A 26,530-nucleotide genomic window follows, 5' to 3' on the forward strand; every position below is an offset into this window, starting at 1 on the left:
TATACATTAAATAAATACTGTAGTCCAAACTTAGTTGTCATCATTTTAATTTTATCCATTAACATTCATTCACACTGAGTTTTGACTTTGCAAATGCAGTTTTTTAATGAACAGACTTCTTTGAGTATGAAATTGCTGTCTTGTGCTTAACTATTTGAATAATCATAATTAGGCTTTATCTTAACTTCATACATTCATGGAAACAGTAAACACGAAGAACTAATGTTTTTAATTAGCTCAATAAAATGTAAATGTACAAGGCTGTTGTTCATACTTTCAAACCAGCTGATTTTAGAAATACCAGTGCTATACCGTCTCCCATTTTTGGTATAACCTGTCAATAAGATTCACTTGACGCTGTCTCATGAAAAATGTTGAAAAATATGTATAGAAATGATTTTTCAAATATTAAAGCAACCGACACTTTAATGTTACAAACATACCATTTTGGTGATGACACAAAATCTGCAACACAGTCTGTCAAATCTGTATGAAGTTTATTGTGCTTTCCCCTCCAGAACAAATTAAAATGCACACAACGCAGAATGTAAACTAAAACACAGAACAGCGTTATGACATACTGCTTGATATTCTAAAAGCTCTTCAGTCTTCCAAAACGTCTTGACTTTTCTTGATATCCATGAAAGAGTGGTTTTTAAGATAATAAACCAACAAAGTACCCTGTGTACAACTTTAATGTCCATTTTTGATGTCTTAAGTAAGTGGTAGATTATCTGCTTTTTCTAAAAAAGAAATCAAATGCAAAAGCTTTATAGTCTTCAATATAATAAGATTGAATTCACAAATCTTTGAAAATGATTTTTTTAGGAAAAAAAAGACATTTGCTATTAATACAAATACTTTCAGATGCACTGAAATGTAAACATCCAGATTTTACTATACATCAAAAAGGATGAAGATTTTCCCTTAGCCATTTCCCTGCATCAAGCAACTAGTAAAAAAGTGTGATCAGTCATTTAACCCAGATCATAGCCAGCAATTAACAACAGATGCTTGCAAAGGTAAAATCAACAAATTTTCTCAAATATTGTGTGGGTCAAACATGTGCACAGGTATTACATTACCTGTAATCACAGTTAAAAGTGCTGTTTTCTTAATTTGATTTGCCACCAATAGCCTGCTACAATGCAATGAACTCCTTGAAATGCAATGGGAACTACAGTAACTAGGTGCTCAAAGCCTTTGGTCTGCATGGTTGTTTCCTCCAAAACCATACTTAGGATCCAGGTTTTTTTGAGAAAACGTATCTAGTACGGAAGGTCCAGTGAGGCGAGTCACAACCGCCAGCCACATTCATACCAACACAAGGTGAAAACACAATTCATTCAGCTTCCATTTAAATATATTACACCAGAGGAAACACACAGCCTACTGGCATGTAGTTTTCTTAGTCATCAATGATGCACAGCTTGATTATGTACAATTTGGATATAGATTTCTGTACCATCGTAACAGCAACTTACGTGCCATGGAAACCTTACTGGGCTACATTAACAAACCCCATTTCTAAAGAGTTAGGTATATAAAACAAAAAAAGTTGTATTTGGTTGTTGGGATGTTAATAAAAGATCCATTCTTTAATGCACAATAATTGTTTTCTGCAAATTAAAGAAGATGGGAGAAGCATGTGATATAGGCAGCATTTTGAATAAACATTTTGATTAATGTAATGTAACAGATTACTGTTATTTTTTCAGTATTTCTTCATTGGCTGAAGCTCCTGCTATAACAACGGGGGAAAGTTGCGACTGTCTTTCTCCAATGAACACAACGAAAGGGAAAAGGAGTTTTTATTTAAACAGGGCAGGAGGAAAGACCATGGTCTTTCTTCAGCTGAACCTTTAACCATTTCCTTGAGCACTTTTCACTGCTGGTCCCACGCAACCTGGAGACCAGTTACCTGCACCCTTTATTGTTAGCGACTGAAGACAACCCCCCCGGTACTCCTACTGTATGCGTTTCATTCACCACCTACACTTCAAATGGTTGATTTAAAAAAAAAAGACAGAAAAACAGATTCCGTTTCCGTTCCGTCAACCCTCGTCTCTAGGAGCAGGCTCGGCGCGCTCCAGCTGTCCCTCAGGCGAAGGAGCTGGTGAGAATGGCCTCCTGCTGCTGATGGTGCAGCGTCCCGATCCCCACAGCCGGAGCAGGCAGAGGAGGCCTGCTGACCAGCCGCAGCTGCAGAGCGACACACGGCATCGCAGCATAAGACAGGGTACAAGCGGGAACAACTCATCTGGTTGTCAGTAGCTAACCGATCCAGCCTTTTCTCAGGGAAAAAAAGCCAAGATGCCAGCTTCAATAACATATCTAGGTAAGCATGTTCGATACTCCCACAACCTCTTCTGTAAGGAACTGCCTCCTGTGCTTGGTGTTTAATGCACGGATGTAGTCTGTAATGGTATCCTTCGGATTGTGTTTCACTGTTTATTCTGCACCACTGGTTTGTTGGTAAACACTCACGAAGAGAAACTTCACAAAGCACAGTGGGGAACTTGTGTCATTTTAAGTCATAAGATTCTATGGTACTTAAACTGACAGAACACCGTACACAACGAATCAGCTTACTGTGGAAAATAATATTGTGGAATCTGTGCAAAACAAAAATTAAGTCTTGCAATAATGAGCAGAAGTCAGTCCGCTTTTGAAGTTGGATTGGAGCTGATTAGAGTCTAGAGTGACCGGTGATTTCTAGAAAACACTCCACCATTATTTAAGACCTTCATATATTAAACCTGATAATCCTTTGCTCAAGAAGGAAACTTTCTTGAACTTCTCGGAGTGCTTCACTGCTGAAAATAACATTCAGTGAAAGGCAGCTCTAATAATATTGCAAATTCTTTCATCAACACATGGAATCTGATGACTGCACTGATTTCATTTCAACCGCAGAAGACTTCAGATTCATAGACCATTCCTCTGTACATTACCGTTTGTGAAAGCACCGACCCTGAAATGACCATAAAGTCAACAATCAGTGGGATGATCTAATTTCTAAAGTATTTAATACCCTGAAAGGCAAAACCAATGGGCTATTTCAGAATCAAAAGAGAAGCACAAACCAGAGGACACACGCGGAAGCTGTGAAGCATGCTTAAAACCAGGGACAGGAGGCAGGTCTTTGCACAAAGGATTGTGGGAGTCTGGAACAAGCTACCCAGTCACAGTGTGTAAGACAACATCCCAGGTTCGTTTAAGGGCCAGCTGGATGAGATCCTTGGATCAATTAGCTACTAGTAAACAAACAATCTGGATGGGCAAAAAGGGCCTCATCTCATTTATGGACATCCTTGTGTTCTTAACTTATTAAATGTTTTTACAACCAGCTATATTAGAAACAATCTACCTGCATATTAAATATAAATAAATCCAACAAATTAACCTTGTTAAAAAATGATATGCAGAAATGGGATACAACTGATCTTTTTTTACATCTGGATGTGTAGAGCACCTTAAAAGCTTTTTTCAGGAAACCGTGGATGCTGTGACCTGTACAAGCAGATGCTTGAAATTGGTCCCCAAATTCAATTTAAAGCATTTGGAACTTCTTTAACATATCATTTTAAACGCATAAATGAATGAGCATAAATTTAACTAAACGTAAAGTCATTTACCTTACAGGCTAACTGCTTTTCAAATCTGGGTGCTACAAAAGACCAAGGTCCCATATTCTGAGGCTCTTCTTGACTCCAGATAAAATCTGCAAGAAAACCAGAAGAATAATACCAGGAACAAAGTGAGTATATTTAAAATCAAAGAAAGTAACTGCAAAAAACTGATGTATTTAATTTCTTGTTTTATTAGAAACCTATAAGAAAACATCATATATCCCATAAATCAAAAGGTAATGCAGAGTAGTGAGAATTTTCTGTATATTAACCATCTTAAGAATGAATGTAGTGTTAAATTGAATTACTTTCTGTGATCGCTACAGCAAAGATATCTTGCTTGTAAAACCCAGATCTATTGCCATTTCTTTATTTTCTGTTTCTTGGTATTTCTTTAACACTGCCAAAGCTCAAGTAGTGAAACTTCTAAACCACCCATGTGATGTAGTAATGTTTTTGGCAGTGGCCTTCAGAGTTGATATTTTAGCACACAAGAACAATATGTTTTGGAAATATTCTCTACAGAGACCAACAGGTGACTGGCTGGCCAAACCAGGGACACGATAAGCTACATAAAAATGTAAATGGAGAGCTTTTGTCTATTCAGATAGGGCAGCAGCTGACTGTTATGAGGACAGTACTGTAGTATCATGGTATGAGTACACTTTTCAGCTCTTTTTTGGAATAAAAGCAATGGTGCCTGATAGTTTTGCCCTGTGGGCAGGGTGAGAATGATGGGAAAATACACAGAACCTGGGAAAAATACACCGAAACAGGTCAGTACCCTTGTTTTTACCTCATCATCAGTCTTTTCCACCATCTGATGTAGTAACAAGCACCTTAAGAGTTGGTATTTTAGCACACAAGAAGAACATATTTTGGTAATTTTCAGTATGGAATGACCAGTGATTATATCTTATCATATCTTAGGTCTGGCCAGCCAAAGAATTTAGGTGGAGAGATTTTCTTTGTTTACTCAGAGAGGACAGTGGCTCGCTATTTTAAGGACTGAGTATCTCCAGAAGTCTCTGAAATAAAGTGTTAAAACAACTTTTACAATCCAGTTCTTTGGGAATTAAGGCCTGACAGCGGGTATTGGGGAGCTGGATTTAACCGAAATAAAAATACGTCGCATTGAGCACACAAGTTTAAATTTGTTCTGCACAGCTGGGGGACCCAATGGGCTGTCCGAGTGTGGCGGGCTGACCTTTGACTTGGCGGTACTTGCTGAGCTCCTGCTGCAGAGCCTCCAGAGGGAAAGGGCACAGCTCCTCCAGCCGGATCAGGGCCGTGTTCTGCTGGGCCTCCCCGGACGCCTCTCTCTGTTTCAGCAGGGCGTAATAGTGTTTTCCACTGCACAGCACCACGCGCCTCACACTGCGACAGGGAAGGCAGGGGACTTTCAGATAATGCAGCTGCAGCCATGTTGGCTTCAATCAGCCACAACAACAGTGGAAAAACTCAACATTTATACTGCCACCCCATCCATTTCCTAATCACCTCATTCAATTCCGAGGTTTGAGGGAGCCGAAGCCTATCCCGGCAAGCAACAGGCACAAGACGGGATAAATCCTGGATGGGATATCAGTCCATTGAAGGGCACACACAGACCCAAATAAACACACACTCAAACCAGGGCCAGTTTTTTCAGAAGCCAATTAGTCTCCCAGCATGTCTTTGGACTGTGGGGGGAAAACTGGAAAATCCACACGAACACAGGGAGAACATACAAACTCAGGCAGATACACCGCAGGTCTGGAATTGAACCCAGGGCCCAGCGCTGTGAGCAGCAACGCTAAACATGGCACCTCTGTGCCACCTATTACAACAGCATATACTCAGATACATTTCTGACTTCAAAATAAAAAGTCACACTTCTGTGCAACACCGTTAAAAGCACAGAGAAAACCAGGAAAGCCACGATTCCAAAAACAAACTAATTTTACTAATTATCAGACAAAGCTACTCATGAAGAATCTTAGAAATAGCTAAACATTATTTAATAGTACCGTCGTTTCAAGTAATTATGTTTAACAATAGCTTTGAGTTCACGTTTTTCAGATCAGTTGGGAAGGTATTATTTCAGAGGTTCACAAATAATTATTTCAGTACTTTGACACTGAACCCTAGGACGTTTAAACAAGATTCTTTACTTGCTGGGATTCACAGAAGGATCACCAAAAACAGGTCTGAATGTTGTTCCTGAGGCCATTTCTGCCAAGCGTGACATAGCACCCTGGAAAGACAAGTAAAGTGCACAATCAATATCCCCAAGACAGAATTTATATACTGTACCACAATTCTACATCATTAACAACTACTGTACCAACCCTTTCAAAAGCAGAAATAGAGCTTTGATTTTTTTAAATCTCTAATAATATTTAAGATTTCAAATTACCTTTTTCTTTCTATATCCCACATTGTAAAGACTAGTAGCTACGCAAGATGAATTTCCTCTGCAAAAGCAACACTTACCTGACCTACACCTCAGCCTGTCATTGTATAATGAAACCTGGCAACTACACGATGGAGAGCTCCTACTGAAACTGCACTGTCCTACATATAGCCATGTGCTGACACTGATTAAAAATAAGGGTGTTCTTCTAAACACAGAAATAATAACAGTTTTACCACTACAAGCAGCTTAGAGCTAGAGCCTACAGCATAGTCTTAGCCATTTCAAACCATCTCCAGTTTGTAGGATTTAATATGCAATCCACAGTGTTGGAAAAATCACAATTTCGTCTGGAATAATCTACTCTTAGTTATACATTATCTTTACTTTTATTTTATTTTTTTAAAGTCTTTAATCTGACAATACAACTGAGGCCTTTGATGTGAGTTTTATTTTATTTTTTTAGTCTTTAATCTGACAATACAACTGAGGCCTTTGATGTGAGAAACCCCTTTAAGGCTAAGCATCAGTGAGTTTCCTCCTCCCTGGAAGAGCTCAGCATTGTGCTTAGTGCAGAAGATCAAGCCTTTACTACTGGAAGACCAAAGGGGGAAACGGTCAGCGTTTTAAGACGTTTCAGGCTCTTCTTGGTGAAGCGCCCTGGTTCTCACCGAGAATCGGAGCAGCATCTTTGGCGAAGCTACAATGAGGGGCTTTCGGAAATTTCTAATCATCTGCCGACGCAGGAGGTGGAAATACTGTGCTGGGGTGGTGGGATTGACCACAGACATGTTGACGTTGTCCCCATCTACACCTTCCTCCTTACTGTCGCACAGCTGACAAGGGAAGGAAAAACTAGGGTCAAACTAATCGCCGCTGACAACACCCTCAAACAATATTCATTAAGTTTTTTTCAATGGTTTCAAATTTCATCACCACAACCTTTACCTGATATAAATCCTTTACCTCAAAGGACAGATTAGCGCCACAATATTGAGTTACTAAAGCTCATCACCGACAGAAGATAAGCTTACGTGAATAAGATCACTGTTCTGATTTTTGTCAATGTAAAGCAACAAATTATACAAAGCACAAATTGTGGAAACATTTTCTTAAACACCACATTAAAGCTTTAGCAGTTTCTTATCATCCTGCAGATGAAAACAAGTTAAATTCTGAAAAGTGTATGAAAATGTTCTTAATGAAGTACCAAATCCTGTCACCGAATACCCTTTCTCTTCATAAGGAAAATCTTCTTTTACCCAATTTAATAAAAATATTCATTACATGTGATAATTGTATCCCTTGCATTCATGTGCTGTAGTCATGCCAAATTGCACTACATTATAAATATCAATAGCAATTCATTTCAGCAACACTTGTAGATCTACGGGTAAATACAGTAATCAATTACTGCCACTCTTATCGTTACAGGAGGTTGACGAGTCACCTGCAGAAACCTCTCGATGCGACAGGAGGAGTGCTCCGGGCCAGCACCATCATAGCCATGAGGCAGGAGGATGACCATACCACTCTGAAGGAGCCATTTAGCCTCACCTGAAAAGGCACACCCAGTATCGATTACTTTTCACTGTCACACTGCATATGTACCATCATTCATGGAAGTCTCAGTTGTACTGGACAGGGAGGGCTGGGGACCTTAGCAGCCGCCAGTTTAATCTCATAAGGAGTTTTAAACGGAGAGAAAATAGTATAAAAAAATAAGAGGAAAAGAATAACGCTAAAAGCAGCATATTATCCCCCTTTCACAAATTTGGACTGCATGCCAAAAGTATTGAAACCACAAATTCAAAACTTATTTTTGATTTACAGTGTTGAAATTTGAATTTGTGATCAAGACACTAGTATGAATGACAAGGATGTTGGAATGCCTATTTCATTTTTGGGTACTTCTATGTATATCTACTGGGTACTCTCATCTCCATCGCCATCTTGAATCAAATCACGGTTCTTAAGCCAAAAGCAAACCGGAAGAACAAAAACATTAATGACATAACTCTTCAAATATTTTGCTTGCAGATGGACACATTACACGATGGAAGGATGCATGGGAACAAGAATGATTATTGTTTTACTGCGATTCAAAACTGATTCTTCCAATTCCTCATTAAAATCTGGCAGTTTGACCACAGATTTACTAATTGGATCAGAGAAGACTAAAACACCACACAAATTTAAATGTGAAAAAGACATTCTCAGGTGAGCAATTATACCTGTAGCAATTAACAGACTAACAGATATTGAAAATTACTGATTGGGAGTCTCACAAGAGACTAGATTTGTAATGGTTGATCATCATTTGTTGATTTACGGATTTACTTTATTATTTTGGTTATGGGGCATGGCTAGTGTGGTAAAATGTCCAATGTGTTAGATATGTATGTATTCAAGATTAGATGATGATCTGACTTCATGAGCACACAACAGGTGTGTAATGTGTGTATCAGGATTGACACTCATGCTCTCTCGCATGATTTTTTGTGTTGGACCTACAGCTTTTCTCACCTCCAGAGATGAACGTGTCAAATATGATCTGAGCTCCATTAAAGAAGTCTCCAAATTGGGCTTCCCATATTGGCAAAAGCTTCGGGCTTTCAATACTCATTCCATACTCAAACCCGAGCACAGCTTCTTCCGACAGAGCACTGTTACAAACCTAACAAGAAAGAGCATATCAAGCGCAGACGTTAGCAACAGCTGTAGTTCTGGTGGCAGACATGCATGACCAAGCCATGAAATGACCATCAACAGGCTTCACAAATGAGCTGCTGCTCTTAGAAGCATTTGCAGTTACTTTCTTTCTCCACTTTTTAACTTATAGACTCTTCTCAGTTAACCACACGGTTCTGGTAAATCAAACTGGATATTGTCTTTGTTAAAATAAAGAAAGGAGGACAGACATAGATAACTGATTCATCTTGTCTCTCACTCACTTTTCTAAAAACAGGAACAGGCTTTTATTCTTGAAGATGAGCAACATTTTCATACAAAAACATACATTTATGATTGGTGAGTAGCAGTTTCTTACCATAAGGTGTAAAAAAGGTCAGAAAGTTAGGCAGATAGGTCATCCCTGGGCAATTAACCAAGACCATAATCGGCTAAGACCCCTGTTCCCTTTCATGCTGCTAAATCATGCTGCTAAATCATGCTTAGGATACATGAGTAACACCTCCACACCAGAGACCCTGAAGAAACCCCAGCCAGCTGTGAGTGTTCAGAACAGTGAAACAGTTCCTGAGGGCCTAATTGTTCATTTCTAACAGGCACAGGTTCCTTCATCACCTACCCATCACTTTGGTAAATATATCTTGGCCCAGCTCTGCCTTTGCTGGCCAACTCTGCCTTGATCAGTAATTGTTAATTTTGTTTCCCCCCCATCTCCTGTGCTACAGTTTTCAATGTGTTTTTCTTCAAAATTCCCTGCCTTCTGAGTAAGTACTTTGGTTTTCATTTTGGTCTCAAGCTACTTCTCTACACAAAGGTTTGTGTGAGTCTGGAACAAGCTACCCAGTTCTGTTGATGAAGCCAATACCCTGTTTCTTTTCTGAAACTGCTGGATGAGACAGGTGGATCAATTAATTATCAACTACAAAATGGGCTAGATGGTTCAGGTGGCCTCCTCTTGTTCATAACCTTCTTGTGTTCTTAATTACTCAACAACCCACACCTGAGCCACAGGAGATACCTGCCCATCAACTACGTAAGTCACTGTTACAACTAAATGTTGTGCCAGGAAATACACAAAACCCCTACACAACTGTCCCAATACTTCTGCTCTTTCAAAATAAGAAGGCTCAAAACTATGCATTTGTTCAATTGACCCATGATGGTAAAACATAATTGCCTTAATTTAAGTCTTAATTAAATTCCTGCAAAACAATAATTTTCCTAGTTCAGAGTGGAAACCCTAGTTTAGACTCTGCAGTCCCAGCACTTCTGAAGAAGTGGAATTCTGTATACTCCACTTTACCTAGGCACCAGAGAGAGGTGCCTTGGGTACCTTTAATGAGTTACAAATGCTGGGCTAAGGGAAATGTGTACGCTTTACGGAATCTGTCAAAAATGTTAAAACCTCACGTTAGAAGAATTGGAATTTACCTCTAAGAATCCACTCTGCTCTGGCATGATGTGATTCAGAGGGATGTACATGTCATTGGACTCCTGGCACACAACCATGGCATGGCGCTGACTGAAAGTGCCGCGTCCGACATCCTGCCCGCTGATGCGGATATTGAAGCCTTCAAGGGACAATGACACTTGAAAATGCTGTTCACTGTTCCACTGACAAGAGGAGACGGTGCATAAAGGAATGAGCAAACAAAGCGATACTTGAACAAAAGCCTTTGTGACAGTGCAGAGTGGGAGGCGGTGCGGACGGCACCGGTTAAAAAGTCAACGCCCCGGGTAAGGTTAGCAGGGACCAAAAATAACACAAAAAGGGTGACAAATAAACACAAAGCAAAAAGAAAGTGTATCGCTGTGCCTCGTGGCCTCCAGGCTGGGCTTACCCTATTTAACGGGGTCCAGGCCGGTAGCGCGGGGTGTGTAAGGCCAAAACAAAACTTGGCACGTGAAAAAGGTGTCTGTGTGTGTGTACCTGCCCCGGTGAGAATACGTAATGGGACAGGCAAAAAGAAAAAGAAAAGGAATGCCTTACGCGGGTGCAACCCCCCTCCGGGACTATCTGTGTAAACTCCCCCTTCCGGGGTGGCCCTGCTCCTCCCATCAGGGAGTGTCCAGTGTGCCTTTACAGGTCCTTCCCAGCTGTGGCTCATCATCTAGAAGCCGGGACAGCTGGGACTACAAAGGCGAGGCGTCCCCCCTCTACCAGGGCTCCGCCTCCACGCTGGGCACGCCCCCGCGTAATGCCACACCTTTTACAGGGTGAATATTTTTTGCGTTGCCGTTCAACAGGGGTCAGTGCGGTGAGCGAGTTCCAAAGGTGGTGTTGCCACCTTGTTATCTCTGCTGTCAAGGGAGTGACTCTGTGTGTCCGGATCGAATCCCAGCAGGGGCAGGTCAGAGGTACACAACAGTTACAATAGCAGACGTTCCTGAATTAACTTTCTAAAGCCTCTGCCCGTAATCTACAATATTCTGCTGAATCTGATGCATTTTTAAATTGTAGGACATATTTATATAAATATAAGTTAGGTAAGCCAAAGACACCAATGTCCATTATTTTGAATAATTTTAATTTCCTCATGAATGAAGAAAACATATTCTGTATGTGAAGAGTTTATCTAAACTGGATAGTTAACGTGGAAGATTCTCTTTAGATTCACGAGACTATACTAGATGTCAAATCACTGAAAATTAAATAACCCAACTTAATTTTGTGAATAAAATACTTCCCCTGAATCTGGCATTTTGTATTTTTTGTATTCTAGGACACACTTTTATTATGCAGGGGAAAATCTGTATTACTGGAAAACAAAATGTCTTAGTAATATTAGCACATGATAAAAACACAATGCTCATATGTGCTTGTACAGTGTTAAAGCTGTTTACATTTTAACGGTGTATAACAGTCTTCATATTTTACTCATACCTTGACACAGAAGGGAACCGAACGCCAAGGCCTCAGCTGTAGACCAATCAAGTTTCATGCCCTCCTCTAGTTTCTGAAGTCTGGCCTGAAATTGTGAACATCAGAAGTTAACACTGAGATTGAAAATGTTTTTTTGTTCCGTCACTGGAATTTCTTTTTTAATGCAAAGATATATATGTGAACAAAGTGTCACAAAACCTTCCACGGTCACTTTTAGCTTTAATTTCCACAGAATTTACAGTTACTTTGTCTTATTTTTAAAATGTATCTACTGGATATAGAGGGGTAGAAACAAAAAAAGATTTAATAAAATGAAATTAAAATAATCTAAATAACCTGTGGCATAAACCTTACACTATTTTATATCTTATATGACACCAATTAATGAACTGGCCTTGATCCGTATTCTGTCCTGCTGTTTTTTAATATACTATGATACTATGTCTGTATCAGTTTTATTCAATTAATTTTTAGATAGTGCCTTTCACAACAAGGTTGCCCCAAGGCGCTTAACAATGCAAGTAAAGTGGTATTGATATACTACTGAGCTACTGTCAGAACAGCATTGCTGTATGAGAGGCTATGCACTACGAGCATGAAGGGGGGCCCACAGTACCTGAACATGTGTCTTGTTAAGGTGGCTGTGCAGCTGGATCTCCTCAGGGATGCTCACAGACTTGGCTCCCACAAACTGAAGCAGCTCTGTAGGGACGCCTGTGTCCCAGGTGCTGATCTTGGCCTGGGGCTCCACCAGGTCTTGCCAGTGCCCCTGCAAGTTGGTGGGGGGTGGGCTGTAGAGCGTCATGTTAGCCAAGCGCTCATTCAGCTGGGAGTAGTGGGCACTCTTAATCTCAGCCCTCTCCTGCTCGGTCATGAGCCCTTCTGCGATCAGCAGGTCCGAATAGGAGTCGGGAATACTCTTTCTGGATCTGTGGGGCGAAAGGGAACAAAACGACAAAGACTTTTCATCACTCGTCAGGTTACACTCTTCAAACTTAAAATCACATTTCTGAGATAAGATAATTCTTCCACAGTCAATGTTTTCTGATGTCTAAAGGATAACGTCTCCATACGTAAGTCTTATTTGATGTTTTTTTAAATATCTCATGTACTGACAAGTTATACTGAACAGGTGTTATTAAGGCCGTCTCCCTGGTGCTGTGGTTAGCATTGCTGCCTCACAGCGCAGGAACCCTGGATTCCATTCCTGAGGTGCTATCTGTGTGAAATTTGTATGTTCTCCACATATTCATGTGGGTTTCATCCAGGTGCTCTTGTTTCCTCCCATAGTCCAAACACATGCTGGAGGTTAATTGGCTTCTGGGCAAACTGACGTGAATGTGTGTGTCTGCGTACCAGCCTTGTGCCCCATACTGGTCAGGATAGGCTCCAGCTGCACTGCAACCCCAAATTGGATGAAGCAGTTCGAAAAACGGATGGATGAGGAGTTATTTTCAAATCCCATGTAAACCTAAAGTGTTCCTGAAAACACTGAAATAACTGCATTGGGAAAATGTTACTGACTAACATTCCACATCAAGTGAAAGACAAATATGTTGGAAAGACTACAAATACAGATGGGGATAACACAAATACAATCCAAAGTTATATATATATATTTAAAGGGTAACTGCAACACTATTTAATATTTCGGGATTAGTAAGAATCAGCATTGATGAGTGCATTTCAAACCACAATAGAAGTAAAATGTAAACAGTAACTTGTAAATCCTCCAATTAACATCCAAAATAGATTACATTTCCAGGTATTCGCAGAGCCATGTTCTGAGATTCAGAATGAGGCAACAAACATCCGGTAAGGCAAAGCAACTCTGTACTCTTTACACTGTAAACAAGCAGGCTCGTGAATCCACTGCTTTCAATCCAATAGAAATAATGCTCTCGACTGTTAACTCTGCATGCAAGAAACTTTCTGCAGTGAAATATCTGCTGTAGAACCTGTACCTATTTCCTTATACATCACATTACATCCTATTCTGAAAGGGGAATTTAGGATTACATTAGTCATTACAGTGACTAGTGAGCAGGAAGGGCCGCATCACGTCACAATTCCTGCGAACTCTTGCTCTCTCGCCCATGGCAAGACAAGGGGTTCGCAACAAAATGGCAACTTATAGTAGTTTCTCAAAGTTCATGATTTTGTGCTTAATTCGAAATGTGTACATTTTTCCTGGTCCATCAATGAATTTATTTTGTCCCCGAGATTTAATAGCCGGTGTGAGAAATTTGGACTGCGGCTCCCCTTGACGTAATCTAAATATATTTAGACTTCAAAACCAGCGTACTGAGGGCCTGAGGGCTTCCTTCAACAGGCAGGAGCGCACCTGATAATCTTGTACATGGCGGGGTTCGTGAAGAAAGGCTCGTCCAGCTCGTTGTGTCCCCACTGCCGGTAGCACAGCAGGTCGACAATCACGTCCCTGCGGAAGTGCCGCTGGTACTCCACGGCCAGCCGGGTGGCCCGCAGCACCTCCTCCGCGTCGTCCCCGTTGACGTGGATCACGGCACAGCCCACCATCTTGCCTGCGGAGAGGAAGCGGGAGGAATCCCCGCGCCAGACCGCAGAGCACGGTCAAGACCGCGATAACACCAATACCGATTCACTGGGCGTGCGGCACCGCGTCACGCGCGTGGCATACAATCGGTGAGATAAGATACTGAAAATCATTTTAATTTTCATTTTTACATTATTTCTGAAATTCCACAAATTCTTCCATGTGAATTAAAAAATATCCAACTACTATATATTGTAATTGTGTAATCCTGTCGTTTCTGCTTATTGTGTACTTTTCCTTACTGCATGGCACATTGGGAAGCCATCGGTAAAGGCACTAATAAAATAAAGTTATCAGTAATAAAAATAATAATAATGTTCATTTTCCAGTTGCTAGCTTCACAGAGGCCAGAGTTTGTCGAGCTTAACAAAGTTTGCGTCACAAAGACGTGTTTTCCGATGCACAGACGACGCTGGCCTACCGATATCGCTGCAGTACAGTGAGGATCTGCCCCTTTCGGCGGGAGTGGTGTAGCCCACTTGGTTATTCACGATCAGGTGAATGCTGCCCCCCACCCGGAAGTGAGGGAGGTTCGAAATGGTGAACGTCTCGGCAACGATTCCTTGGCCCGAGAAGGACGCGTCCCCGTGAACCTGGGACCCAAAGACAGACCTTTCATGAGGTGGCAGGGCCATTTCACTTGCTTCTTCTAAACTTCAAAGACAGTAAAATGGATACATTTCTCATAAGCACCCTTGTACACTGCCTGTCCTGACATGCATTACTCTGTAGCGTTTAATCTATGAAAGGGGTCATTCTAAATTTGGTTAAGCTCTATGCAAGAAAGACAAACACCTGTTTTTTTGTGTTTTTTGGAGCATTAGCAGAAGAATCGGGTGACGTTTCAGAGCTACTGGAGGGCTGGGTATGTCCCACAACCCTTTATGTAAAGATGTGCCTGTTCTTGGTTTTAAACACACTTCCATCTAGCTTCCGCTTTTGACCCTGGTTCATGTTCCACTGTTAAATCTGAAAACGTTTAACCTTGTTAAGGCCTTTGAGGATTCTGAATACTTGGATCAGACCCGCTCATAGCTTTCTCTATTCAAGACTAAAAAGGTTAATCAATTTTAGCCCGTGAGTGCTGACAGGCTCTTTAAGCCTGGCAATGTATGGGGTCTTCTCTGGACTGCTTCTAGAGCACTGTCATTTTTGTACTGTGGTTAACAGTAATGCACACAATAATTGAAATTTGGTCTTACCACTGCATTCAACAAAATTAACATGACAGCCATTCATCTAAATGTTGTTCTTCACCATCGAGTCTTAGCATTTTGTTTAGCTTTTATATTGCTTCCCCACGTGGTCTAGAAGATGTAAATGATGTAACCATGGCTCTTGGTGAATGGTTCTCCAAGACAATGGGGTCAGCACCAGTGGCCATCTTACCTGCAGACAGATGACTTTGTCCCCAGGCTGACCGCTGCTGTCTGGAGAGTAGTCCCCATCCTTCTTGGACTGCTGTCTTCCTCTGGTCTTGCCCACTGTGACAGGGTTGATAGCCTCCAGGTGCGAGGGGTTGGGCAGCATAGTGACATGGAGAGGGTGTCCCGAACCAAAATCCAGATCTACGGAGGAGGTTAGGTGGGACAACACGTCTCCAATGGATGGGGAGTTCTCGGGAAACTCGCTGAGACCCCTCATCTTACGAAACATAAGCTGGAAAAAGAGGGGAAGGGGATAAATTATGCCAACAATTTTCAAATCTTCAAAGCCACCAAAAGAAAGAAAAATATCTACAGTGTTATCTACTAATATAAATAATAATTCTCAGAAAAGTAACTGCTGTGCTTCCATAAAACCTTTCTTCAGAAAAACAATGATAAAAAAATGAACTTATAAACATTAGACTGAAGACATGAAAGACAGCCTCAGCACGGAGTGATTAAGGAGTGTTTTCTGCATTGTGAAAAATATCTGGTAGTTAAGAATCCAGACCTCCGGTGGAAACTGCAGGAGCCCAGTGAGCAGGTTGAGTCTCCCGCGATGAGGCATGCCCATGATCACGTCCGTCACTCCACTGTACGACACGCTGCGGAACAGCTCATGGAAGAATCCCATCATGCTCTCTGCTCCTTCCCCCCCATACCTCTTTACTGTTGCAAACTTAGTGGCCAAGAAGTGGTCAAATTCCTGCAAGGCAAAACGGATACCTCATTCTGCAAATGCAAATCATTGTAAATGACAGTGGGGAAGAGTTTTCCAGTAAGGTAACATAAAAAGGATCCAATTCAGACTATCCTGTAAGTCCGGTCACCAAAATCTACCTCATCAACTTTATATAACACCTTCGGCAAATAAAACTCATCTGGAGCTGGAGTGCAGAAACCTCTAAGGATGACTCCTGTGAGCAACGCAAGGCTTTTATCTTAGGAATCATCAGCGCCAACAGCCCTTTGAAAATGAAGCAATACTGTATTCACAGTAGGGTGGCACAGTGGCACAGTGGCTGGCATTGCTGCCTTGCCGCGCTGGGGCCCTGGATTCAGTTCTGGACCTGGGATACTTTCTGTGTGGAGTTCTCCCCGTGTTTATGAAGGTTTCCTCCGGCTGATTCAGGATACTCCCACAGTCCAAAGACATACTGACAGGTTCATTGGCTTCCTGGTGTGAGTGCATGCGTGTTTGTGTCTGTGTGTGTGTGCCCAGTCATGGACTGGCATCTAGTTCAGGGTGTCTCCTGCCTTGCGCCCCCTGTTCGCCAAAACAGGCTCCAGCTCTCCCGCAACTCTGAATTGGATAAAGCAGTCAGAAAATGGATGGATGTATTTGCAGCGGGACTACTCTGTCTTACCTGAGATTCCAGCATCAGCTTGGCCAGTTGTCTCCTCTCTTCAGGGGAGAAAGTTTCCTTCTTTAGTTCCTCAAACCTGATGGCAAACCACTCTCTCTCCTCCAGGCTTTGCAGCTGGCTGGTCTCGATACTGATGTGGCCACAGTAAGTATGGCCCAGGTATGCCAAGACATTTTCCAGTGAGGCCTCTTCTTTCCCAAAGTGAGTTAAGGCTTTATTGAAAACAATAAGTCAGACAGTTACCGAAATATAGACGGTGATTCTGTGGTGTTGAGCTAGTGAAATACTTAGATACCGTTTAGTAGAAATGGTCCTACTGCAGTCACACTGAGATGTGAACAAGATAATGTTTAAACAAAAAGGCCTTGAACATTTTTGCACTCAAGTGGAAGACTTTTGACTTTCAGTGTAGCAAAAAATCAGAAGCTCGAATTTGTGACAAGCATTAAGAAGGACGTACCCTGAAACAAACTTTAGTGGGGAGAAAAAGCTACATGCAGTCAGATTTCTCTTTAAAATAAGAAGTAAAACAAAAATCACTTACTGCTTGTATTGAAAGGCCCATGAAGCACCTCAGTTAAGTAACTGATTTCAGGCACCATGTCTATCACTGCCTGCCCAGTGAATAAGGGGTTAATCTTTGCTGCCTTATGCCCATGAGTTCGGTATGCCTCGACCAGCCGTGCCAACCCATGATCTGCAAAGACAAGCACAGGAAAAAGAGGTTGACTGTAGCTCAGAAAAGCACTTAACTCTCATAATCACTCTTTACTTAACCAAAAGATTACTGCTTTACAGTAATGATTCTTACCTTGCAACACCTACATGTGTAACTATGGTCCTAAGGAACAAGCAAGGTTAATTCCATGTGGAAAAGAGAAGAAAAGAAATACCCGAAGAAGGCTCCACAGCCGAAACACTGTGTTTCTTTTCTTCCCATTTCAGAATCAACCTTTACTTGTTCATTTGCAACCTACACATGCAGACACAGCTACCTACTTGAGTAACTTTAGTCCTAACCTACTACACAATACATCACCTACAGTGGTTACAAATCACCTCACCAGATGAATTCAGGGAGAATATTAGGGAGACTAGCTTACAAAAGCCCAGAGTGCAAATTAAGTTGGGACACCTGGATCTCTCAAATATTGTATGGGATCATTGAATGGCCTTGTTTAAACACTGCATCTGAAGATAAACTGAAGATAGCGGACATTAATAATGTGGAAGGGGCGATCCAGGTGAAGGATACCAGTTCACTTTATGTTGTGACCACTTCCCTGCTGTGATACAACACTTTACCTTATTTTAAATAAATAAATATTTAAATAAATTATTTAAATGCGTGAATAATTCCGATGAGTCCAAACATAATCCTGGAGGGTCGGTGTGTCTGTGCGTTTTCATTTTACCGCAACGTTTAACAAGCAGAACCAGCTGGTTAGTGATGTAAGTGGACCGGTTTCACAGGTTCTCGCAAACGGCCTCCTTTCGTGTGTAATCTTTCTAATGTTCTTAAAAGTCAACTGAAGTAAACTTACAGACAACCAAGTCCCCCGGGAGCAGGGGATTCGACGCCCCTTGAACTGTGGACGTACAATTTGACACTGTTTATTCAGGGGAGTGATCAGGCCCATATTTGATTCTAGCTCTATAAACCGCACATAAGCAAAAAAAAAAACATTCAGGTTTATAGACAAACCGTAAAATGACCCAAACAACCAGCTCCAAACTGTGTGCGTGGCATTTCACTTGTTTGATTGCAATGAAATGTATGAATGTTTCGATTATTGTAATAAGCTTTATGTAATGTAAATTATTTAACACCCACACGAAATGTGTCCGTTGCCTGTGACACATACAATCTAAATACAATCAGATACATTAAATGCCTTAAAGGCATAATGCTACTGACCTTGATCATGTGCAGAGATATGTTCGTTCTTAATCAATTTAGGGTCTGTGTCAGTCCTCTTTGGTTTGTATCCGTAGACGCCTCTCTCTGTGTGATATAAATCACGTAGAAGTGGCCGGGCAGAATTCAGATAAGTTCTTGTTGCTAAATGGAAGGGCCTAACTAAAATAAATGCTGACATGTTTTACTCGCTTATCTTATTCGAAAACGAATACTTTTTCAGCTTGCACACTGTACGATTAGTCGGCCATACTTTCTCCAGAACAGGGGGTTTAGCAACACCTCCAGCTCCGATTGGCTGAACAGCGTGGGATTCAGTTTCACGCAAAACAGCGAGACAAGCAAAGCGCATGTTCACCTGTTCGCTTTCATGCAACAGTAACTCGAGCGTTTTACATAAGTAAATGAAATGTACGCGTCTGTGGGAAGCAAAACATTAAAAACCAAGCATTTTAAAGTGGGGATAAAATGGTTAGATACCTAGCTCCACGTTAGTTTAACTGTTTCGATGGAACTCAATCGTATCATTACATTAACTGCAACAGGGACTATGAGCATCCATTGTTACATTTATATCATATACAAATATTATTATTGTTGGAGAAGTGCAGCTGTGGCATGTTTGTATTTTAACTGGGAACTCTTACAGGTTCAGGATAAATAAGCTATTTGTCTTTCTACAGCGCAAATAAAAATGTTTACTTTTCTGAGTCGTAGCAAAGTATTCGAACACCAGTTTAGGGGGGAAAATGAAACATGTGCTTAATTTTTTTAATCGCATGCTTAAGTATGATCTCGTTGTTTAATAACATCCATGAGCATGAAATATATGCCGCTAAAATATCCATGCCCGTGTGTTAGCTCTCTTGGCTCTCAGTTCATCCCATCACTGCCGGTTGTGACGTATGGGCTTAATAGTGCCTGAGGTGTCCTCGGATTGCCATTTCTAATTTGAATCCACATTAAATAAAGTTATTATCCCAAAATAGAAATAAACTCAACATTTTAAAATCTAAAATCCAATTTACAATTGCACACAATGCAGTGGTGCCTACTACGTCGTGACAATCTACTGCTATTTTATTTAGTTCAGGCGCTACACGTAATACCTACTGACGAGGTCCTTCGTCTGTACTGAAGGTTTTTTTAACTACAAACAAACCTAATGCTTACATGAATTGAAGGTAATCGTGTTTTAATTTTTCTGTAGAATCTTAGTTTTTTTCCTCCTGTGTAAGGGTTTGTTTATGAATTAATTGGAATGTTGCTGTCAGTAGTCACGCATTTCAGTAAAACACGAAAAGAGCGTTTAAGTGTTTTTTTATAAGGCCTACTACACCTGTTTATTTTTCTTAAAACAATTGCTTTCTGACAGTTGCTTTTGCTGTAGTGTATGTTTTTTTCCATTTTTGTCTTTATTTTTCTGGGCCTACAACGTTTCCGGTGGGATAGCGTTACAGATATAATTGGGGTTTGGAACGTCGCACATTATCGAGTTACCATATTAACGTTATTTGTCCCGTGTCGCCAGGTATTTTCACATCTTTTATCTTTTCAAGTGCACCTTTCCTCATGCGCAGAGTTAGATGGGGGTGATTAACCTGTTAAATGGCTGAAATCTTACCCCTTCACCTATCGCACTCGGGTCTGTATCTGCTAGCTGCCCGTGCCCGACAGTTCCACCATTCCGCCTCTCGCGAAACAGCTCAACTGTCAGTCCGCTAACGGTCGGCTTTCTGGACGGGGGTGGATTAGTTTTACAGCACACTGTCCGGCGACAGTCATAAGTTTGTCTTTCTTTCATTCCCCAAGTGTGATTAACTAACCGCGGCTTCGTTTCCAGAGCCTTGATGGATCAAGGATGGCGTTACGCTGAGGAAAACAGAATCTAAGCTCCTATCAGATCTGGTAAGACGTTTCTTTTTAAGGGAACGTCGTTCAGTCTTTCTGCTAAGTGATAGTCGGGAGAATTTCAGCTTTTAAAAGGTTTTGTTTTGGGGTGAAAATGTTACCATGGAAGTTGTATCTTAGTTATAGATCGTGGCAGATTGAAACGTGGACGTCAAACGAAGATGTTGTCTTTAGTCAGTATATATGACTTTCATAAGAGTACTTGTAGCACGATTAATTATTTTAATTAGATCATTTTTATGCCTCTTTTTGTAACGAATACTTTAGTTATGCATGTGTCAACTTAAGGCTTTATACTTGAATTTGTGGGGATTGTTGTTTAAGAATTACTTTGAATAAAACTTGGGTGTATTTCACCATTATTAGAGTTTATAGTTAAATACCTCAACCATTATTATTAATTATGTAAATTAATATGGAACCTTTTTAATGTTTCTACCAAACGCTCACCTTTTGAAGACTGTTATTTTTACAATTTAAAACCTTCTGTAATTGGAGAATTACAGAATGTAATATCTCTTCTTATTGGAGAAGAGACTGGGGTTGTCGTTAGCATTGTTGTCTCGCAGCACTGGGGCCCTGGGTTCATTTCTGGACCTGGGGTTCGGTCTGTGTGGAGTTTGCATGTTATCCCAGTGTTCGTATGGGGTTCCTCCCTCACTCCAAAGACATGCCGGTAAGTTAATTTGCCTCTGGGAAGATTGGCCCTGGTTCGAGTGGGTGTGTGTCTGTGTCTGTGGGTGTCCTGTGATGGACAGGCGGTTTGTTCAGGGTGTCACCTGCCAAGTACCATTGCTCGTAGGGATAGACTACGGCTCCCCTGCAGCCCTGAGCTGGATGAAGCAGTTCGAAAATTGATGGATGGGTGCATTTTCAAGAGAATAGCAGAAATGACTTTGTAGTTTTGTTAATGAAGAAGCCAATTGTGTTTTACAGTATTGCCTGCGCAGCGTAAGAAGTCAGTATGGATGAAAAAGAGGTGTGTTCTTTCAGCAACAAAGAGAAAGAGAGTGGCGACAGGCGCCCTGCCTCATCCAGGGAGAAGGGAAAGGAAGACCCCAAGGTCAGTGGTAAGAAAGAGAATGCCAAAACTGTAGAGGAGAAGAAGAGAAGGCTGGAAGAGGAGAAGCGCAAGAAGGAGGAGAAGGAGCGCAAGAAGAAAGAGGAGGAGAAGCTGAAAGCTGAAGAGGAGCAGCGCAAGAGGGAGGAGGAGGAGAAAAAACAGCAGGAGGAAGAGGAGAAGAGGATGCAGGAGGAAGAGGAGAAGAGACAGCGGGAAGAAGAGGCAGCTCGGTTGAAGTAAGACGCCAGCTTCAAATCCAGCCGCCTGTTTTCTTTGTATTGCACATTCTGTTGCTGAAGTAGTGTTTTTTTATCTCCATTTGAAGATTTGTTTCATTAGAAGTCCCCAGTTATTTGCAAACACCACACGCAGTGTTGTCCTCTACACTAGGGCTAATGAAAACAGCTAATGAAAAATTATTTAAAATGCTTGTCAGTGAAATGGCCATATTGCAGCTTTTAGTTTTTCTTCCCCATTTACTGTTGAGGGCTAAAATTAAATCTGTGGTCAAAGTATGCTTCTTGTGTGAATCATTCTACCTGTTCTATTACTTGAGGGATTAGTGGGCCAAAGTGTGCAAAAATGTTACTGCGTCTACAGAGATGTATTTTCTGGTGGTTTTCTTTCAGAGAAAAAGAGGAAGCACATCAGCTTCACCAGGAAGCGTGGGAACGGCACCAAGCAAGGAAAGACCTGCGAAGTAAAAACCAGAATGCCCAGGAGGGCAGACCAGAGGAGACGTTCTTTAGCAGGCTTGATTCCAGCCTCAAGAAGAACACTGCCTTTGTGAAGAAGCTGAAAACGATCACGGAGCAGCAAAGAGATTCTCTCTCGAATGATTTCAATAGCCTCAATCTGAGTAAATACATTGCCGAAGCCGTGGGCTCCATTGTGGAGGCCAAGCTGAAGATATCTGATGTTAACTGTGCTGTGCATTTGTGTTCTCTCTTCCATCAGCGATATGCTGACTTTGCCCCATTACTACTCCAAGCCTGGAAAAAGCATTTTGAGGCAAGAAAGGAAGAAAAAACACCAAATGTAAGCAAGCTTAGAACAGATCTGCGGTTTATTGCTGAGCTCACAATTGTTGGGATTTTTACTGATAAAGAGGGTCTGTCCCTGATCTATGAGCAGCTAAAAACTATCATCAACATAGACCGTGAAACACACATGCATGTTTCAGTGGTTATCAGTTTTTGCAAGCATTGTGGGGATGATATTGCTGGTCTAGTGCCTAGGAAGATGAAGATGGCATCTGAGAAGTTTAACCTCAGTTTCCCTCCAAGTGAGATAATTAATACAGAAAAGCAGCAGCCCTTCCAGAACCTCCTGCGGGAGTATTTCACATCGCTGACTAAACACCTTAAGAAGGATCACAGAGAGCTGCAGAACATTGAGAGACAAAACAGGTGAGGAGAGACAACCCTTGGTTATTATTAATTTGGCCGATGCTTTTATCTACAGACGTTTATAAGTTTATTATAACATTTCTTTGTTGTAACTTTTGAAGTTCTAGCTGTAATAAGGTGAATCATTGAGAAAAAAGTAAAGTGAAAGGAAAAATCAATTTTATTTGAGCGTTTTTCCAAGGAATTCCAACCTGATGTAGAACAGCATACATATTATACAGCAGAAACAAAAATGAAGTGAAAGACCCAAAAGTACAGAAGTGTTATTGTGAAGCTGAGCATAAGATTGAATTATACATTAAAAAGCATTAGTAAAAGAGTTAGGTCTTTAAGCAAGTTTTGAAAAAGATGACAGTTGTTGAGTCTCAATTAGATTTGAGCAATGCATTCCATAGAAATGGTATTGCACATGAGAAGACCAGTTGGTCATTGACTGGTCTTCAGCTCAGCAAGAAGCCCAAAATCAGCAAGTCTAAGGTTAAGAGCTGGATTATACAGTGCTCATGTAGTCCTTAAAATAATCTGGATCTTGTCCATTCAGTGAGCTTTGTGAAAGAAGGATGAATCTTTCAAGGTAATAGTTGATAGCATTTTCATTTTCTGTTGAATTTGTTTACAGAGTGTTCATGTTTTAGAAGGGACAGCATGTTCTGGTTGTTCATTTACTTCTTGACCTATGGATATCCTTATTTTGCTAGGCGTATTCTACATTCCAAGGGGGAGCTGAGTGAAGATCGTCACAAACAATATGAAGAGTTTGCCACTTCTTACCAAAAGCTGCTTGCTAACACTCAGTCCTTAGCAGATCTCCTAGATGAAAACATGCCAGAGCTGCCTCAAGATAAAACAGTGCAAGAAGGTAATTTGAAGGGTAATTGGAAAACTGTAGTCTATATTATATGTATGGTATGTATATCATGTCTTGTCTTTGTATTAACTTCTCATACTGAAGTGTGAAATATTTAGTTGATATTTTGTGGTGTGACAATTTCTTTTGAGGGAAAATATACTTTTGTCTTTCGTGTGCTTTCATGTGACTTGGCCTTTTACTGATGTAACTTATTATATCTTTACTCAGTTAATAAGAGGTCTTCACAGAAAATGGTATGAATGTTATGCGAGCATTGAACTGTTTATCAGTTAAGAATGTTTAAATTCTATATTGCATTGACTGAATATAATCCAGTGTTTAATGAAACTGAAAACCACAATCACTGTTGGTTTGAACACAAAACCATACTCGTCTCAGTATAGTGAAATACTTTCATAATTATTTGTAGTTAAATGTGTTAATTGTAAATATATATAATGGAAAAGACTAGCTATTTGCACATTACTGTATGTGGTATGTATTACTACAGTTCCAGAATGGTAGTGTTAGAATAGGAAAATAGGAAAAATAGGAGAGGTAACGTTTTAAATCTAATCCTATCAAAACACAAATGAAAATAGTTTTACATATACTCTTTTTACTGGTTACTGTATAGTCAACATTTGTAATACTGCGTCACATTTTGGTGAAGCTGTACTGAAATTTTGTAAAGGGGAACTGCACTGCTATTTTAATATTTCAGGGTTAGAAAGAATCCACATTGATGGATACATTTCATGATGAAACTATAATGTAAACAAAAACATGTAAAACCTCCAATTTACATCACAAACTAGATGAAATTTCCAGGTATGCTCAGTGCCATATTCTGTGATTCAGAACAAGACAACCAAACTTCTGGTGTGGTGAAGCATGCCTTTTACATTGTAAATAAGCAGGCTTGTGAATACATCTCCTTTAATCCCATGGAAGTATTGCTCTCAACGTCAAGACAGTTTTGCCAACAAATACTACTTATTTGTTAACTCTGCATGCAAATCACATTGGAACATTTCTGCAGTGAAATGTCTGCTGCAAAACCTGTGCTTTTTTGCTTGTTCATCACATTACATCAGTCACGACAATGACCAGTGAACAGGAAGGGCCGCAGTTCTTGCAAAATCTCCCGCTCGCCTCTGGTGAGACCAGCAGTTTCCGACAACATGGCGACCATACAGTACTTTCACAAAGTTCACGATTTTATGCTTAATTAGGAATTTGTGAACTTTTGCGATACTGCCATTTGTTTTGTTAACTAAATATAATACTGTTTGAGAAATTGGGACTGCAGTTCTCCTTTAATGGTAAAGTGGGCTATTTACCACTAGATGGAACTGTCTGGCTGCATGTTCATAAAAGTATGCTCTAGAAATTAGTTCAGTACAAGTACTTTTGTAAGAAGTACTTTTGCCAGGTAATAGTATTTAAAATGTTTCAGATTGTTCTGTGGAAACAAAGAGTGTTCATGACAGGCAGTACAAGGCACCTTGTAAAGTGGCTTGTTTTCAGGGGTTTTGAATGAAAAACATTATACCAAAAGGTTCTATTTTATTTCTTGTGAAATATATTTTATTCTTATGTGGTTTTCAACCTCTTCTTGGCAGAACATGGACCTGGAATAGACATCTTTACTCCTGGCAAACCTGGAGATTATGACCTGGAGGGAGGAATCTGGGAGGATGAGGATGCAAGGAATTTTTATGAAAACATGGTGGACCTGAAAGCCTTTGTGCCAGCTATATTGTTCAAAGACAATGAGAAGAGCTCTCAGAGCAAAGACAAAGAGGATGTAAAAGGTATTCAGTTTCCTAATGTCTGGAGGAGTATTAAACATTTACTGCAGCACCCACACCTATATTTCAGTCTGTTCTGCAGAGTAACTTTATAGTATTTGTTCATAATCCTAATATACTCCATTATTATGAGTATGTATAATAGAGTGCGGTGTTTTGGGTTACAGTGTTTCTAAAAGCAGATTTACAGCCAAATATACTGGTTAGAATTGGTAAAAACAGTCTTGCTCTTTCTATGTTCCTGAGATCTCATCAATTAGAAAACAAAAAGTAGTTATATTGTAGCAAACAGTCTTTGTGAAAGAACAACCAAAGCCACAATTGAGTATTGTGTAAATTCCCTGTTTTTTAAATTTAAAAAACAGGGAATTTACACAATACTCAATTATAGGTAATAGTATTAGAAGTAATGCTTAATAACCTCGCCTTAACCAAACATAAATTAGTAAATGTTAGTGTGTACCTATGATGAAAATGTTATTATTAAATTACAGTGCCTTGCGAAAGTATTCGGCCCCCTTGAACTTTTCAACCTTTTGCCACATTTCAGGCTTCAAACATAAAGATAAAAATTTTTTATTTTATGTGAAGAAT

At 40.5% G+C, this 26,530-nt stretch overlaps 2 protein-coding genes across 4 annotated transcripts in view; one reads left to right on the top strand and one right to left on the bottom strand.

The window, feature by feature from the left end:
• Positions 1-480: 480 nt before the first annotated feature.
• On the bottom strand, positions 481-19,176 carry dhtkd1 (dehydrogenase E1 and transketolase domain containing 1). Of its 2 annotated transcripts, XM_088645304.1 has the most exons (18): positions 18,890-19,176; positions 18,516-18,560; positions 17,516-17,668; positions 16,972-17,183; positions 16,116-16,310; positions 15,567-15,836; positions 14,599-14,770; positions 13,947-14,145; positions 12,219-12,531; positions 11,603-11,687; positions 10,150-10,289; positions 8,554-8,704; positions 7,478-7,584; positions 6,699-6,863; positions 5,786-5,868; positions 4,840-5,009; positions 3,639-3,724; positions 481-2,202 (listed from the first exon to the last, which is right to left on the bottom strand). In XM_088645304.1, exons 1-18 carry the CDS (start codon positions 19,068-19,070, stop codon positions 2,101-2,103), a joined length of 2,829 nt encoding a protein of 942 aa, XP_088501430.1. In that variant the 5' UTR covers positions 19,071-19,176; the 3' UTR covers positions 481-2,100. The 2 variants fall into 2 exon arrangements, with proteins under 2 accessions (XP_088501430.1, XP_088501431.1); XM_088645305.1 differs by lacking the exon at positions 18,516-18,560.
• Positions 19,177-19,934: 758 nt separating this feature from the next.
• The window catches only part of upf2 (UPF2 regulator of nonsense mediated mRNA decay), a 35,929-nt gene continuing 29,333 nt past the window's right edge, over positions 19,935-26,530 (top strand). Inside the window, exons 1-6 of one of the 2 annotated variants that reach the window (XM_088645306.1) lie at positions 19,935-20,073; positions 20,733-20,797; positions 21,737-22,099; positions 22,493-23,272; positions 23,971-24,131; positions 25,748-25,939. In XM_088645306.1, coding sequence (XP_088501432.1) covers positions 21,765-22,099; positions 22,493-23,272; positions 23,971-24,131; positions 25,748-25,939 — 1,468 coding nt within the window. In that variant the 5' untranslated portion in view covers positions 19,935-20,073; positions 20,733-20,797; positions 21,737-21,764. The remainder of the gene's footprint in view (positions 20,074-20,732; positions 20,798-21,736; positions 22,100-22,492; positions 23,273-23,970; positions 24,132-25,747; positions 25,940-26,530) is intronic. The other variant, XM_088645307.1, reaches the window with a different exon arrangement.

Source organism: Lepisosteus platostomus, chromosome 9 (genome assembly GCF_059453375.1).
Source record: "Lepisosteus platostomus isolate fLepPlt1 chromosome 9, fLepPlt1.hap1, whole genome shotgun sequence".
Taxonomy (NCBI): Eukaryota; Metazoa; Chordata; class Actinopteri; order Semionotiformes; family Lepisosteidae; genus Lepisosteus; species Lepisosteus platostomus.